The sequence below is a fragment of the Lathyrus oleraceus genome, chromosome 2 (genome assembly GCF_024323335.1).
Source record: "Lathyrus oleraceus cultivar Zhongwan6 chromosome 2, CAAS_Psat_ZW6_1.0, whole genome shotgun sequence".
NCBI classification, from domain to species: domain Eukaryota; kingdom Viridiplantae; phylum Streptophyta; class Magnoliopsida; order Fabales; family Fabaceae; genus Lathyrus; species Lathyrus oleraceus.
The window spans coordinates 456,678,159-456,691,137 of NC_066580.1; the positions used below are offsets into that span (position 1 = coordinate 456,678,159).

The 12,979-nt window shown below is 32.5% G+C and overlaps 2 protein-coding genes and 1 long non-coding RNA gene across 3 annotated transcripts; 2 read left to right on the top strand and 1 right to left on the bottom strand.

Annotated features, from left to right (window-relative positions):
• The first annotated feature begins 2,932 nt into the window (after positions 1-2,932).
• On the top strand, positions 2,933-4,673 carry LOC127120324 (thioredoxin-like protein HCF164, chloroplastic). The gene is made up of 4 exons (XM_051050735.1): positions 2,933-3,214; positions 3,306-3,527; positions 3,954-4,057; positions 4,191-4,673. The coding sequence occupies exons 1-4, from the start codon at positions 3,041-3,043 to the stop codon at positions 4,471-4,473; spliced, it is 783 nt and encodes a 260-aa protein (XP_050906692.1). The 5' UTR covers positions 2,933-3,040; the 3' UTR covers positions 4,474-4,673.
• Positions 4,674-4,906: 233 nt separating this feature from the next.
• Positions 4,907-9,672, bottom strand: LOC127120323 (wall-associated receptor kinase-like 14). The gene is made up of 4 exons (XM_051050734.1): positions 9,487-9,672; positions 8,541-9,270; positions 6,730-6,804; positions 4,907-6,584 (listed from the first exon to the last, which is right to left on the bottom strand). Exons 2-4 carry the CDS (start codon positions 9,247-9,249, stop codon positions 5,293-5,295), a joined length of 2,076 nt encoding a protein of 691 aa, XP_050906691.1. The 5' UTR covers positions 9,250-9,270; positions 9,487-9,672; the 3' UTR covers positions 4,907-5,292.
• Positions 9,673-11,341: 1,669 nt separating this feature from the next.
• Positions 11,342-12,398, top strand: LOC127120325 (uncharacterized). The gene is made up of 2 exons (XR_007803180.1): positions 11,342-11,510; positions 11,766-12,398. It is a non-coding gene; the product is annotated as an uncharacterized LOC127120325 (long non-coding RNA).
• Positions 12,399-12,979: the final 581 nt, after the last annotated feature.

Here is a 12,979-nt window from a genome sequence, read left to right on the forward strand (position 1 = left end):
ACATACTTTAATCCATTTCATCCATTTACTACCAAACTTCATGCGATGTAAAACAAAGAGAACATACTCTTAGAACACTAAATCAAAAGCTTTTTCGAATTCAACTTTAAATAAGAAACATCCTTCTTATCTATATGATCATAATATACCAGTTTGTTGACCACTAAAATGCCATCCAACATATTTTTGCTAGGAAAAAAAGAAGGATGACTACTTTAAATGAGGCTCTGAATCACTCTTTTCAACCTCCTAACTAACAACTTTGAAATGATCCTATAGACATTCCCTATCAAACAAGTTGGACGAGAATTGTTAATGCCTTAAGGATTGTGGTTCTTTGGGAATAAGGCCAGAAAAGAGGATGTGATGGCCTTAGGCAAACAAGCAATCAAGAAAAATTCATTTACACAATCAAACAAATCCCCTTTGATTATCTCTCAACAAGTTCTAAAAAATCCAATGTTAAAACCGTCCGGCCACAGACTTTTGTTACTCACGGAATTCCAAATCACACCTTTAATGTCTTCTAATGTAAACGGGACCTCAAGACTAGAACTTTCTTCAAATGAGAGCTATTTCAAATTCGCACCTTCCAACCTGGGTCAACAAGAATTATGCTCTTGGAACATATCATTAAAATGATTAAATACAAGCAATTTGATACCATCCACATCTTCTATCGGATCCTCACATAACTTTAAAGGAATTAAACCATTTCTTCTGAATCTTGTCTACATGAAAGGGTGGAGATTTTTTGAATTTTGGTCGCCTTCACAAAGCCATCTACATCTTGACTTCTGAGCATTGATTCGCAAATCTGAAGGTTTTGCCAAACCAAGTTTCGAGCTTCTACTCTTTTATCAGCAACCTTAGACCAATACCTAACATTATCATTCTCTAGAGATTGATCTAGAGTATTTAAATCCTTAATTTCCTCTTTAACCCCTAAGTCCAGCTTCTCAGAGACCTCACAATTCCAAGATCTCGCCCTCATTTTCAATAATTTAAGCATCTTATTGAACACAAAAACCTTCTTACCTTGAACCTTGGTTGATTTCCAAGACTTCTCAACAACAAAAATAAATTATGGATGTTCAAATAAAGAAGAGAAGACTTTGAAGGGTTTAGGGCCCCAATTGGAGCGATGGGCCCTAATCCAGATTGAATAATGATAAAAATTTTATCTATTAGCAATAAATTATCATGTTAAGCCCCGTTTATCTATGATACCTTCAGAAAAGAGAAACTTGTCAAGTTTGCTCATAAAATTTCCCACAATGTTGATCAGGTAAATTTGCTCCCTGTATCTGGAAGATTTACCAGATCCTTTCTACACATAAACTCAAAAAATTCAACCATCTCAGAGTTGTTGATTTGATTTATAACCATTTCCCCTCTCACTAGCCCTTTTGATGGTGTTAAACTCACAAACCAAACACCAATCACCAAGAGGAAAAATACTCTAAACTTTATTAAATCGGGCACATATTCCTTTTGTTATTAATACAACAAGAAGAGTAAATGTTAACTTGTAAAAGATTGAACATTTCCACTTTAATTGCATCCGCACAAAGCCTTCACCAATAAAACTAGAAAAAACCTCGAAGAGACTAGGTTTCCACATAAGAATCATACCCCCGAATTTACCTAAAGCACGCTTAGTCATCCAATTCACTTCTTTGTTACCCCATAAGAAATAAATAGTCAAATCCTCCATATTTTGCAACTTAGTTTCTTGAAGCAAACATATATCCATCTTGCATGTTGAAATCAACTTATTAATGGATTTTCTCTTGATTGAATTTTCCGCACCCCCTGATATTATAAGAACGCAATTTCATTTAACCCCTTTGTTATTTACATCTTTCTATTTGTGCTTAACCTGATCACGTTTTTCAAGCTTTTTAATTCTAGTTACATAAGCATTATCATCATCCTCACCCCTAATACCAAACTATGAAGCTTTTGTCCATACTTTAGAAGTCATAACCTCATCTTGCTTTGCCTAAAACCTCATATTTCTCCGGATTACATCAAAATCAGAAGTGGATTCGCAACATAGAGTTGAACCACCAGAGAATCTATTCATTTAGGCCAAAGAAGAAAAAAATCGAGATGGTAGAAATGTATCTTTAGGTTTGCTAGGTTTAGGATGAAGCAATGAGGAGAAGTAAGGTGGTTTAACATAAGAAAGAGACTTAGACGATTTTGAAAGAGAGTTATATAATTATGGAAACCTCTTGAACGAATCCCCCATTTCAATAAGTTCTTGCATCTACGTATGGGTGCGGTCACCAAGGAAGGAGACTTAATAAGTCCAATAGTAACCAATTAAATGTCCATTTCACATAAATCTGGAAGTCTCTCTAACATTTTTTGATTTGGGCAAACCTTGAAAAATTGTATATAACTTAGTTTTTGACTCACAAGTTTTGCATGAAACAATAACTTAACTCATTGTGAATGGTAAAGAACAAATATATAGTAAAACAACATAATTCACAAAATCATTGATGATTTGGAGAAGATTGAAGTGAAAATTGTTAATGACAGACAATGTAAAATAATTAATCTCATAAATTAAATTCTGAAGTTAATTAATAAATAAAAGATTTATAATAACTTTGCTTATACAAATCATTATTTGTTAGTCTCTCCGTTTCACAAAGAATGATCCATTTATAATAAAAAAAATGTCAGCAAAATAAATGAATCATTTTAATTTTTAATACACTTTTTCCAATTTTACCCTTTAATTAATAATACAATTCTATTATTTTATTTTTTTTAAAATATGTATACCCTTCTTATAAGGAGGGAGTATCTATTATAATTTTAAAATAAAGTATTAACACTAATTACTATTAACTATTATCCCCGCAATTTAAAAGAAAGTTAATGACAAATCAAATATTAAAAAAACTTGTTTTTATCTTCTAATACATTTTGTAGTTAGAGGTGGCAGTTGTAATGTAGTTCAAGATAATTGCTTACTACCTCCACCAAGCAACCGAAGATATTTGTTTTAACCACCCCGTGGATGGCTCGTCTATCGTTAAATCCAATCGCTCTCCATAGATTCCGACCATGCTTTCAACCTTCTCAATCCACCGTATATCCTCGCCACCGCCACATCAAATTTCCAAAATTCCACACCATAGCCTGCCAAACAGATCCAAACCTTACCGAAAAAGATAACCCCTCGACAACACCGGTAAAAAAAACTTATTTCCAGTACTATCACATCGTTTTGTTTATTTTGATTTCATAGCTTAATTTCCTTTGAATTAATGGTTTCATTTCAGCCTCAGGAAATACGAGCTGTGGTTGAGCCTAGTAGCAGTAAAGAAGAGACGACAAGTTCAGCCGTTGATTCTGCTGAACTTCCTCAATTGCCAAATAAAGATATCAGCAGAAAAATCGCAATTGCTTCTACTTTAGCTGCGTTGGGACTTTTCGTGTTTACAAGATTGGATTTTGGTGTTTCTTTGAAGGATCTCTCTGCTGTTGCATTGCCTTACGAACAGGTTCATTAACACCCTTTTTACTGTCTCTATCTTTGCACACATAAATTTAGAAGAAGAAGCTTGAATAAACAACTTAATTAAAAGCTTAAATCATAATTTTTTATTTTTTAAGTATTTTTGTATAAGTTATTTCTGGCCTCAAAAGTGCTTATTGGGTTGGGTTGTGCCAAAACCCAACTATTAAAAATGAGGTCTTTCTACGAAAGCATGACTTGTAATTCACTTTTTAAGGGTACAAAAATGAAAAGTTACAATCTTAAATTAATAAACTAATTGTTTTAAAAGTGATTTTCTTATATCCAGTTATATGTTTCTAATCTATTCAACAAGTTTTGAAGTTCATTTGAGGTTGTTATTGTTACATTTTATCTGCTCCATATTTTCTTATAGTGTTTGTACTTTGCTTTTGGATGTTTCTTGTTACAGGCTCTTTCGAATGGGAAGCCTACTGTTGTGGAGTTTTATGCAGATTGGTGTGAGGTTTGTAGGGAATTAGCTCCTGATGTCTACAAAATAGAGCAGCAGTATAAGTAATTGCGATTATTTTTCACTTATCTCGATGGAAATTCAAATGCTCAGCATTTTGTAAAAATTTGATATGGGTTGTGGTTTTATATGTGTACTAGTTTTCAATCTTGACACTATTATTACTTCCTAAATCAGGAATCAAGTGAACTTTGTGATGTTGAATGTGGATAACACGAAATGGGAGCAAGAGCTTGACGAGTTTGGCGTGGAGGGTATTCCGCACTTTGCCTTCCTTGATAAAGAAGGGAATGAAGAGGGGAATGTAGTCGGTAGACTTCCAAGACAGTATCTGCTTGAAAATGTAGATGCGCTTGCTCGTGGTGAAGCATCGGTGCCTCATGCACGCGTTGTAGGCCAATATACAAGTGCTGAAGCAAGAAAGGTGCATCAAGTTGTTGATCCGAGAAGTCATGGTTAGATGACAACATACAATACTTTCTTTTTTCTGTTTTACAGTAAATTGTTAGATCTGTCAATGAGCAACATTTCAACAGACAAATTATGTACATTGTACAAGCCTGTTATAGATTAGGATCTAAAACAAGATATGAATGGCAATTGTTAGCTCAAATGTCTATTTTCATACAATCTATGTGCACTTAAATGCTTATAAGTTCACTACATTGCTCATTACTAAATATTAATGTGTTTGAACAATGCATATATGTTCATCCGCCAATACTAAATTCATGAAACTCTCGGTCAATCAGAAATGGCTGCTTTGGTGAAAAGCGGAAACAACATTCTTGTGCAGCTTTGATGATGATTAAGAACCAATGACTTAGAAATTTAATTGACATTTGCTGTCATGTTTACAAATTTGAGACTTGGCGAAAACACCAACAACTAAATTGAAGAATGGATAGACATGTATAATCATATAGTGTAAACTGTCAAGTGCTGCCTTTCTTAGGCATTACTTAGACTACTGATACATCAAAACTCCTCTGAATTTGCACATTTCTATCTTTAGCTGTGCTTGTTAATAAAATAATGTAGCCTAAATTTGTCGGTCTTTTCGAGTCATAATATACAATAGTAACTATTCATAGTTTACATCTTGTCTGCATAGAAAGTTTTGTATATCTATTGCTGATTATTTTTGCATACAAGCTTTCGGAAGTTGTTAGTAAGCCAGAACCTTAATCACATATAAAAACATCAATGACTGCTGAAAAAGCATAGAAAACTTCTATGTATATGCCTCAAGTATTATTCACATCGTTGGCGGCTCATGTCACCGAACGATATTTCCCAACAAGCTGTTTGTTGAAGGCGAGCTATTTCCACTCGACCACGGATTATGCACTGATACAGGGGAACTGTCTTTCACCTCCAATTCCATAGAGTGCAGCAAGTTTTCATTCTTGGGTGGAACAATCAATCCCTCACTTTCTTGTCCTACTTTATTCAACTTAATACCACTCACCGACTTCTCACTTCCATCACGAGGGGATGAACCGGCAGACCCAACCGATGAACCCAAGCATATAGCTTCCTCCATAGTTGTCCATGCTCGGCGTCTGATGTACTCCAGCTCTTCTGCCACTTCCATCATTGTCGGCCTTGTGTCACTATGAAAAGCAAGACATCTAAATGCAAGCTCAGCCACCTTATGAATGGAATATAGAGTCCAAGCATCTCTATTTGGTTCAATGAAGGGATCTACAATCTCATCTATAGAACCCCTCCTAATCCTATCAACAGCAAGTGCAGCTAAATTAATCTCACTCTGAGGTCTACCAAAATCAACCACTTTCATGGCAGTTATAATCTCTACCAAAACCACTCCAAAGCTGTACACGTCACTTTTATCAGAAAGGTGGAAGTTCTGGTGGTATTGAGGATCCACATAACCTGGAGTCCCTTGTGGAGCAGTTGAAATATGTGATGTCTCTATCATACCAAGCCTAGAAAGCCCAAAATCAGCTACTTTAGATTTGTAGTTATAATCCAGTAGTATATTACTGGATTTTATGTCTCTGTGGTAAATTGGTGGATGAATTGCAGAATGGAGATAAGCTATAGCATTAGCAGTTTCAGAAGCAATGGTGAGTCGTATCGTCCACGGAAGACCTTTACCTCTCTCTCTTTGCAAATGCTGAGACAGTGTTCCATTTGGCATATATTCATAAACAAGTATCTGCTCTCCCTCTTCAATGCAGCAACCTAGGAGGCGAACCAAATTTGGGTGACTCACCGAAGAAAGGAGCTTGATCTCATTCATTACTTGATCAACACTGTTAGTGTCTCTATGTCTTATCTTCTTGATTGCAACAAACTCATCATTGTGAAGTTTTCCAGCGTAGACTGTGCCGAAAGCCCCGGTTCCTAGTGTCTGTTTATCCGAGAAAGAATTTGTGGCCTTTTCTATATCTTTGTAAGTGTAGAGAGGCACAATAGAGTTTCCTGCAGCTTCACGTAGTAGGCGCTTTACTCTGGTATGCTTTCTCAACCAAGTAAAACGGCGCCTAGCACAGTAGCATAAAAGAATGAGGGCAGCCACGATCACAACTCCAGTTACGATCACTGTTAAATGTGAGCAATCACAGAGAATGAATCAATATTATTCTTAACGTCTTGACTGTATGTAATAGTTGGAACGATGGTGTAACAAAACATTAAGAACTACTTATTATATTCAGCGGTACGAGGAATAAAAGTAAGGTTATACCTCCGACAGCAACACCGATTTTGGTTGCACTCCCGCATCCTCCGGATGTTAGTGTTGAAGCACTGCAACTTGGAGCTGGTGATAAGACAACCATGGACAAATATTAAAAAAGAGGACACTATATACTAATTGAACAGATGAAGAAATAAAATTAATCAGCATTAGACTATTGATATTATTCTTAACCAACTGGTTCAGATGACCCAGATGTGCAATATCTAAAATGTTCTTTGTAGACCGAGTCACAAAGAACTTTTCACAATTCACTTATCACAAAAATGTTTGTTTAGTTTGGATAAAATCTCAAAATATTTTGATTAATTATTCTTCTGCAAATGTTTAATAATAAATAAACCAGATTAAATATAAAAACTATTCAAAGTCATGCAAAACTAAAAAATTGCTGCAAATAACATGGCACAGCTCAGCAAATGTTTGACATTTAGTTCTCACTATGTCTATTAGATGTTTACTTGAGAAACTGGCATGGAACTCAATTTCCTCTGTCAGCAAAGTATGAAAGTAACAAAAAATTGCTCTGTCAATTATGTATGAATGCTTAAAGTTACAAGTATTGTGGTTAATTAATATTTATATAAGATCATATCCTAAATCTTAATTCCTCTAAATCTCTGATTGTGATTCTGTGAATGTATCCTCACCTCTCTCTTTTGACCACCAATAAAACAAATAAAAATTCAAGTCAATCTTATTCTTAGCTACCATACATGTGCAGCCACTGATGTTGACTTTTTAAGGATTATTTCTTTGTTAATAAGTTCCCATTCAAAACAAAACAGCACACCATAAACAACTAATTCAAGATAACAACACTCATTTCCCATATCCTCATCCTCTTTTCCATGACAATGAATTTCATTATCAGAAGCATAAAAAATTGTATGGATAATAACATTTAAAAAAGAAACCAAGCAAAGCAAACAATTGTTGCTTTACTTTCATATTTCACTTCAAAATAAAGGAGCCTAAGAGGACCCTCAAGGCCCACAAGACCAAAACAATTAACGAAAAATTAGTTTGATGCTTGTCACAAAAAGTAAAAGTTGGCGTGGATGATTTGCAAGACCAAATTTCTCATTGAAAAAGCACATCACAATAAAAATGATTTTGACTGTTAGATAAAGATTAAGACAGCTAACTTAAACTCTCATTTCATCAAATCCACTTTAAAATACATATGAAAATATGAGTTGTTTATCTTTATCTAACAATGGCGATCACTATATTCCCAGAAGAGTAGTTCAATGGTATGAGTTGGAACATTGAAGAAGTATTGTATAAGTTATCTAGAGCTTCATCTCAGCTACTTACAAATTCTTATTTTCTAAACAAATTAACTAGTTAGAATATGCTTATGAAAAAATCAAGATCCACTAGTGCATAACTATATGATACAAGTCTCTAGTTTGCAAGCAATGAAACAAACATCCATATAAAGGAGGCCTTAACTAAACACAAGTTGACACTTTGACCAATCCAAAATGAAAATCAAGATGAAAACTAAAAGAAATCATGTTTTAAATTTGCATTTTTCATGTCAGATTTTAATAAAATGATTTTTTAGCAGACGAAATTGACTGGTCTTCTAAACAACTTGAACAGAATTGAAGTGCAGAACTTGATTGGCTGCCAAATAAAGCAGCACCAAACCAATTTGTCAAAAAGCATCATAATCACAATTTTTATGTAGCATTATGATTATTCTAAGAACAAGAATCAAAGTATCAAATAAAAGCATAACAATAAAACAAAACCCATTTCTGAAAAACACATAAAATAAGATAACTCACCTCTCCGGCAACCGGTGCCTTTGGCAAATCCATCTCCCCGGAAACCATTCAAACACTGACACCGATATCCAGAACCATTTCCTTCTAGATGCACCTCCGAACATGTAGCATTGTTAGAACAATCACAAGAACCTTGAACCCACCACCCTAATTCAACCGCTTGAAACTGCAAAGAAATCTCTTTATTCTGTTCAACAGAAACAGCTGAGAACAAATAGTTACACTTAGTTCTATTCAATTCCCCATAACTCAAAACATCAACCTCTCCGTCTTGTTGATTAAAACAGCTTATATTACTACTTTTACTATCACAGCTTTCAACTTCAATCTGATTTCCAACAAAACTCGAAGCCGGAATCACACATCCACCAAGCGAAGCAAAACAACCTTGAACTAGAAAACTATTATTCCTCGTTGGAGCAAAATTCTTGCTGAAAAGCGGTCGAATAGATTCCATACTCCGGTTGCATTTCGCAGGAAGGTAGATTAACAAACTCTTTTCAGTTACATTCTGAATCAGAAACTCACCAATTCGAGGCATGTTATCATAACAGTCCAATTTGATTCCACAACCTTCAGAGAATCCAAAAGGATATTGAACAATTTCATCTCCACAACGTTTCAAACAGTTTGTGCTATTCTGTGCACTTGCTGTGTTCGATAAAATGCTCCACAAGAAAACTGCTGTGATCATGATTACAAAGTTCATCTTGTGATGAAGAAAATTAACCTGAAAAAAAAATAAGAAATTGAGGTTGAATAAGAATTGTTGGAAGTATATTAGAAAAAAAAATCATATACGTGTAGAGATTTTCAGGTGATGGATTAAATGAGAAGTTAAAGCTTGTGAAATAAGCGGTTGGGTGGGTGGCCATCTATTACAATTAATGCTTGTTTGTTTGTTGATAGAAAAAGTTGAAAAAATTTGAAGTAATTGGAATGGTACCTTGTAGCAGTTGAAGAAGTAAATTCAGCACACAGTACGATAATGAATTCTTGATTTTTTTCTCCAAGGGAAAACTATAGTGGAAGGAAGAAGCTACATGAATGAACAAGTTGTAGTGTTTTTTTTGTGGGTAGAGAGAACCTTCGACTCGTTCACACTTGTTTAGTGGGGTTTTGTAACGGAAAATGCGTGTGTATCGACCTGTTTGTTTATTTTTCCATGTGTGAAATGGCGGAAAGGCCCCTTGTCCTGTGAGGGAATTACCTGTATGTAAGAGTGGATTTGTAGAAGTCAATAAAGGCAAATCATAAGGTGTTTGACTAAGGGGAGAGACCTAATCTGTTTATTATACTGCTAGTATTAATTTAGTAAGTTTCAATTTAATTGGATACCATATTTTCAACCAATCAATCAATATAATTTAATACTACTACATCATTTTTTTATAAATAAATTAATATTTTAAAATAATTTGTATTAAAAGTAATAGTATTAACTTAAATCTATGAGTACTAAAGAATTTACCTATTAAATAATATAAGCACTATTGGATAAAAATTTAATTTTTTATTAAATTAATCTTTATCAAGGGTAAGATAAAATAAATTTAAAAAATATAAAAATAATCATTATTATTATAAATTGTTAAATATATGATAATTTAATTATTATTGATATTTTAAATTAAATTATAAAGTGACTATATTAAGAAAGGAAGAGTAATAATTATATCTCTTTTTCAAACGGTTCACTCACAGCCACACTAATAATCACAAAGTATCTGTGCTACTTTTGCTTTTATTTTTACATTTATTCATTTCAAAAACAAAATGTTTTACATTACTTTGGGTTTCCTTTTTTAGTTAATGGGTCACTGAATTAGTTTTATATATTCAATAAAGGCAAGACATATTCAATAAAAATTTACAAGTTAGAAGTCTTGAAAATCTAACATTAAATGGATGTCATCTTAATATATATTTATTCCCCCCTCTCATATTATAAAAGCAAACTTAACATTAAATGGATATATATATATATATATATATATATATATATATATATATATATATATATATATATATATATATATATATATATATATATATATATATATATATATATATATATATATATATATATATATATATATATATATATATATATATATATATATATATAATTATTTAATTAATCTAAAAATATTAAATTTGCTTATAATATAAGACGCAGTGATTATGATTTAATATGATTTTGATGTAATTTATTTTTGTTTCAATTATATTTTTTTAAAATTTTATTTTAAATCTCAATTTCACTTTTACTAACGGTTATACCGTCATTTACATCTATCTTTTATTCAATTATTTTCTTATTTTATAAATAATTTAAATAAAAATAATAATAAACACATAAAAACTATCATTTATATTTTTATTTGTATACGGAAGTACTTGTCTAAACACTAACGGACGGGAGTGCTTATCTGGACTTATATATGAAAATAATTTGTTTTATAAGTTGATTTTGCTCATGATGAGTTAGTTTAATGCTAATAATTTAACTTAATTATAGTTTTTATATCTTTATTTTAGCTCATTTCTAGAAGAGTTATGTTATATAGCAAAATCAAGTGTTTTAAAAATCTAATCGATCAGTCGAACTTATTAAATTGAGAATCGAACGACTCATCGATCTGGTCTAATTGATGGATCAGATAAATTATTGAATCAATGAGAATCAAATAGAACCGACTAAAATCAATAAAATAAAAAAAATAAACAAGTTCAATGATTATGTTTTTTCCTGAGACAAAATAACATGTTTTTTATAATATAAAAGAAAGCAAACTCGTGTATGTCGTTGAGAGAGTTGTAAACGTTCACGTACCCTAAACTGTTTGTTGTTGTTCACTCTTAAACACAAGCTTTAGCCGTCCGCCGCCATCTTCAACATAAACTTTAGCCATCCGATGTCGTCTTCCTTGCAGTTGGGCACATGTTTTTCTGTCTCCAACACAAAAGGTTCATTTTCTATAATCTTTAGATTTGGGAGAATTAATGTGAAATTGTTATGTTTTTTTTTTATATTATCATTATGAAAACAAAGAGAGCAACGAGATTTATAGAACAAAAGAGTTTAATTAAGCATGAACTTGAGTTGCAGTTTTGATAATAAACAAAAATATTATTATACTTACCCGTTAAGTTTTAAATTGATATTTTTTAGTTGCATAAAGGACTTAATAATTGATTACACCTTCTTGTTTTCATGTGTAGCCAAAGTATGATTAGGTGCTGAAAAATCAGGTCGAAATTGTGGTGTTTGAGGCTTCAATTACTTTTGATTGTTGCTCTAAGAGAAGCTAAGGTGATTACACCAACATGAGTTATATATGTTGCTGTATGGATTATTGTACTTCTGGTTGCCCATATAATTAACAAAAATTGGGTTTAGTGACCATTCTTCAGTCAGATGGGTTCCTTCATAATAAACACACAACTTCAGCAACATCAGTCACAACCTTGACATGTTCAGCATGTGGCATGTCATAAGGCGTAAACATATTTTTCGTGATTTCGTGAATTTGAGCCAGTTAAGCAACTAGAATTATGGTCTTAATGACTTTATGAACACCAACTGGCTTCCTTGGGACTATAGTTGTGAATGCTCTAGTGACTAGTATTATACCACAATTTCGATCGGGCATTTTAAAAACTTTCATACACCTGACTTTACTTCACTTTGTATCATCTGCATAGTATGACATGCATTTTCTCACATATAATGCCTAAAATATCGACCAGAATAAATTTCTGGATCTACAGACAGACCAGTTGAATCAATTTTCAAATGTACGCAAAATTAGCGGGCGAAAAGTTTTGAATTTGAGTTTGCAAACATTAGTTTTATTAATCTAGGGTTCGTGTAGTTTAACCTAGCGTGCTCGTTTTATTTTTCGACTACTTTTTCGATCGCATTTTGAACAGCTTGAGTATGTTCAATCAGACATGTTTTACTTTAAAATTTGATCAAAACTTGTATGTTTTCGAGAAATTTATTTCACGCTGATCATTTTGGTGTAATCTATTTATTTTTTTCTAGCACTTTTATGCTCGACTTTTATTCATTTTTATTCCTTTTTTTTAAATGCCTAGAAAAAATAAATAGAGTTAAATAAGTAATTGGTTGGTTTTAATTTGCTCTATTTAAAAGGACTTAATTTCTATTAATTATTTCATTTTAACTCATTTTAATTATAGAAATACCCAAAGACAATGTGTGTTTCTTTGTGATTAATTTGAGTCATTGGATGTATTTAATCAAAGCTCACAGTCAATACACACTAAACACATGGATTACTATCCTTGATTTGCTCTCTTGACAAATTAAACAAAAGAATAATTAGAAAAGAGAAAAAAATAAAAATTGGTTTTTATTTGGCCACAAGGTAAGTTGGTGCTGAAAAAACTAGTTCCACTCATTTTTGGAC

What these genes read in the sequence shown, in the direction of transcription:
- LOC127120323 (XM_051050734.1), bottom strand. Translation starts at nt 9,249, where the DNA reads ATGAACTTTGTAATCATGATCACAGCAGTTTTCTTGTGGAGCATTTTA. An exon ending in AGGCACCGGTTGCCGGAGAG is followed by an intron (nt 6,805 to 8,540) that starts GTGAGTTATCTT and finishes TCTTATCACCAG; the next exon opens with CTCCAAGTTGCAGTGCTTCA. An exon ending in AATCGGTGTTGCTGTCGGAG is followed by an intron (nt 6,585 to 6,729) that starts GTATAACCTTAC and finishes CACATTTAACAG; the next exon opens with TGATCGTAACTGGAGTTGTG.
- LOC127120324 (XM_051050735.1), top strand. Translation starts at nt 3,041, where the DNA reads ATGGCTCGTCTATCGTTAAATCCAATCGCTCTCCATAGATTCCGACCA. An exon ending in ATAACCCCTCGACAACACCG is followed by an intron (nt 3,215 to 3,305) that starts GTAAAAAAAACT and finishes GTTTCATTTCAG; the next exon opens with CCTCAGGAAATACGAGCTGT. An exon ending in AAAATAGAGCAGCAGTATAA is followed by an intron (nt 4,058 to 4,190) that starts GTAATTGCGATT and finishes TTCCTAAATCAG; the next exon opens with GAATCAAGTGAACTTTGTGA.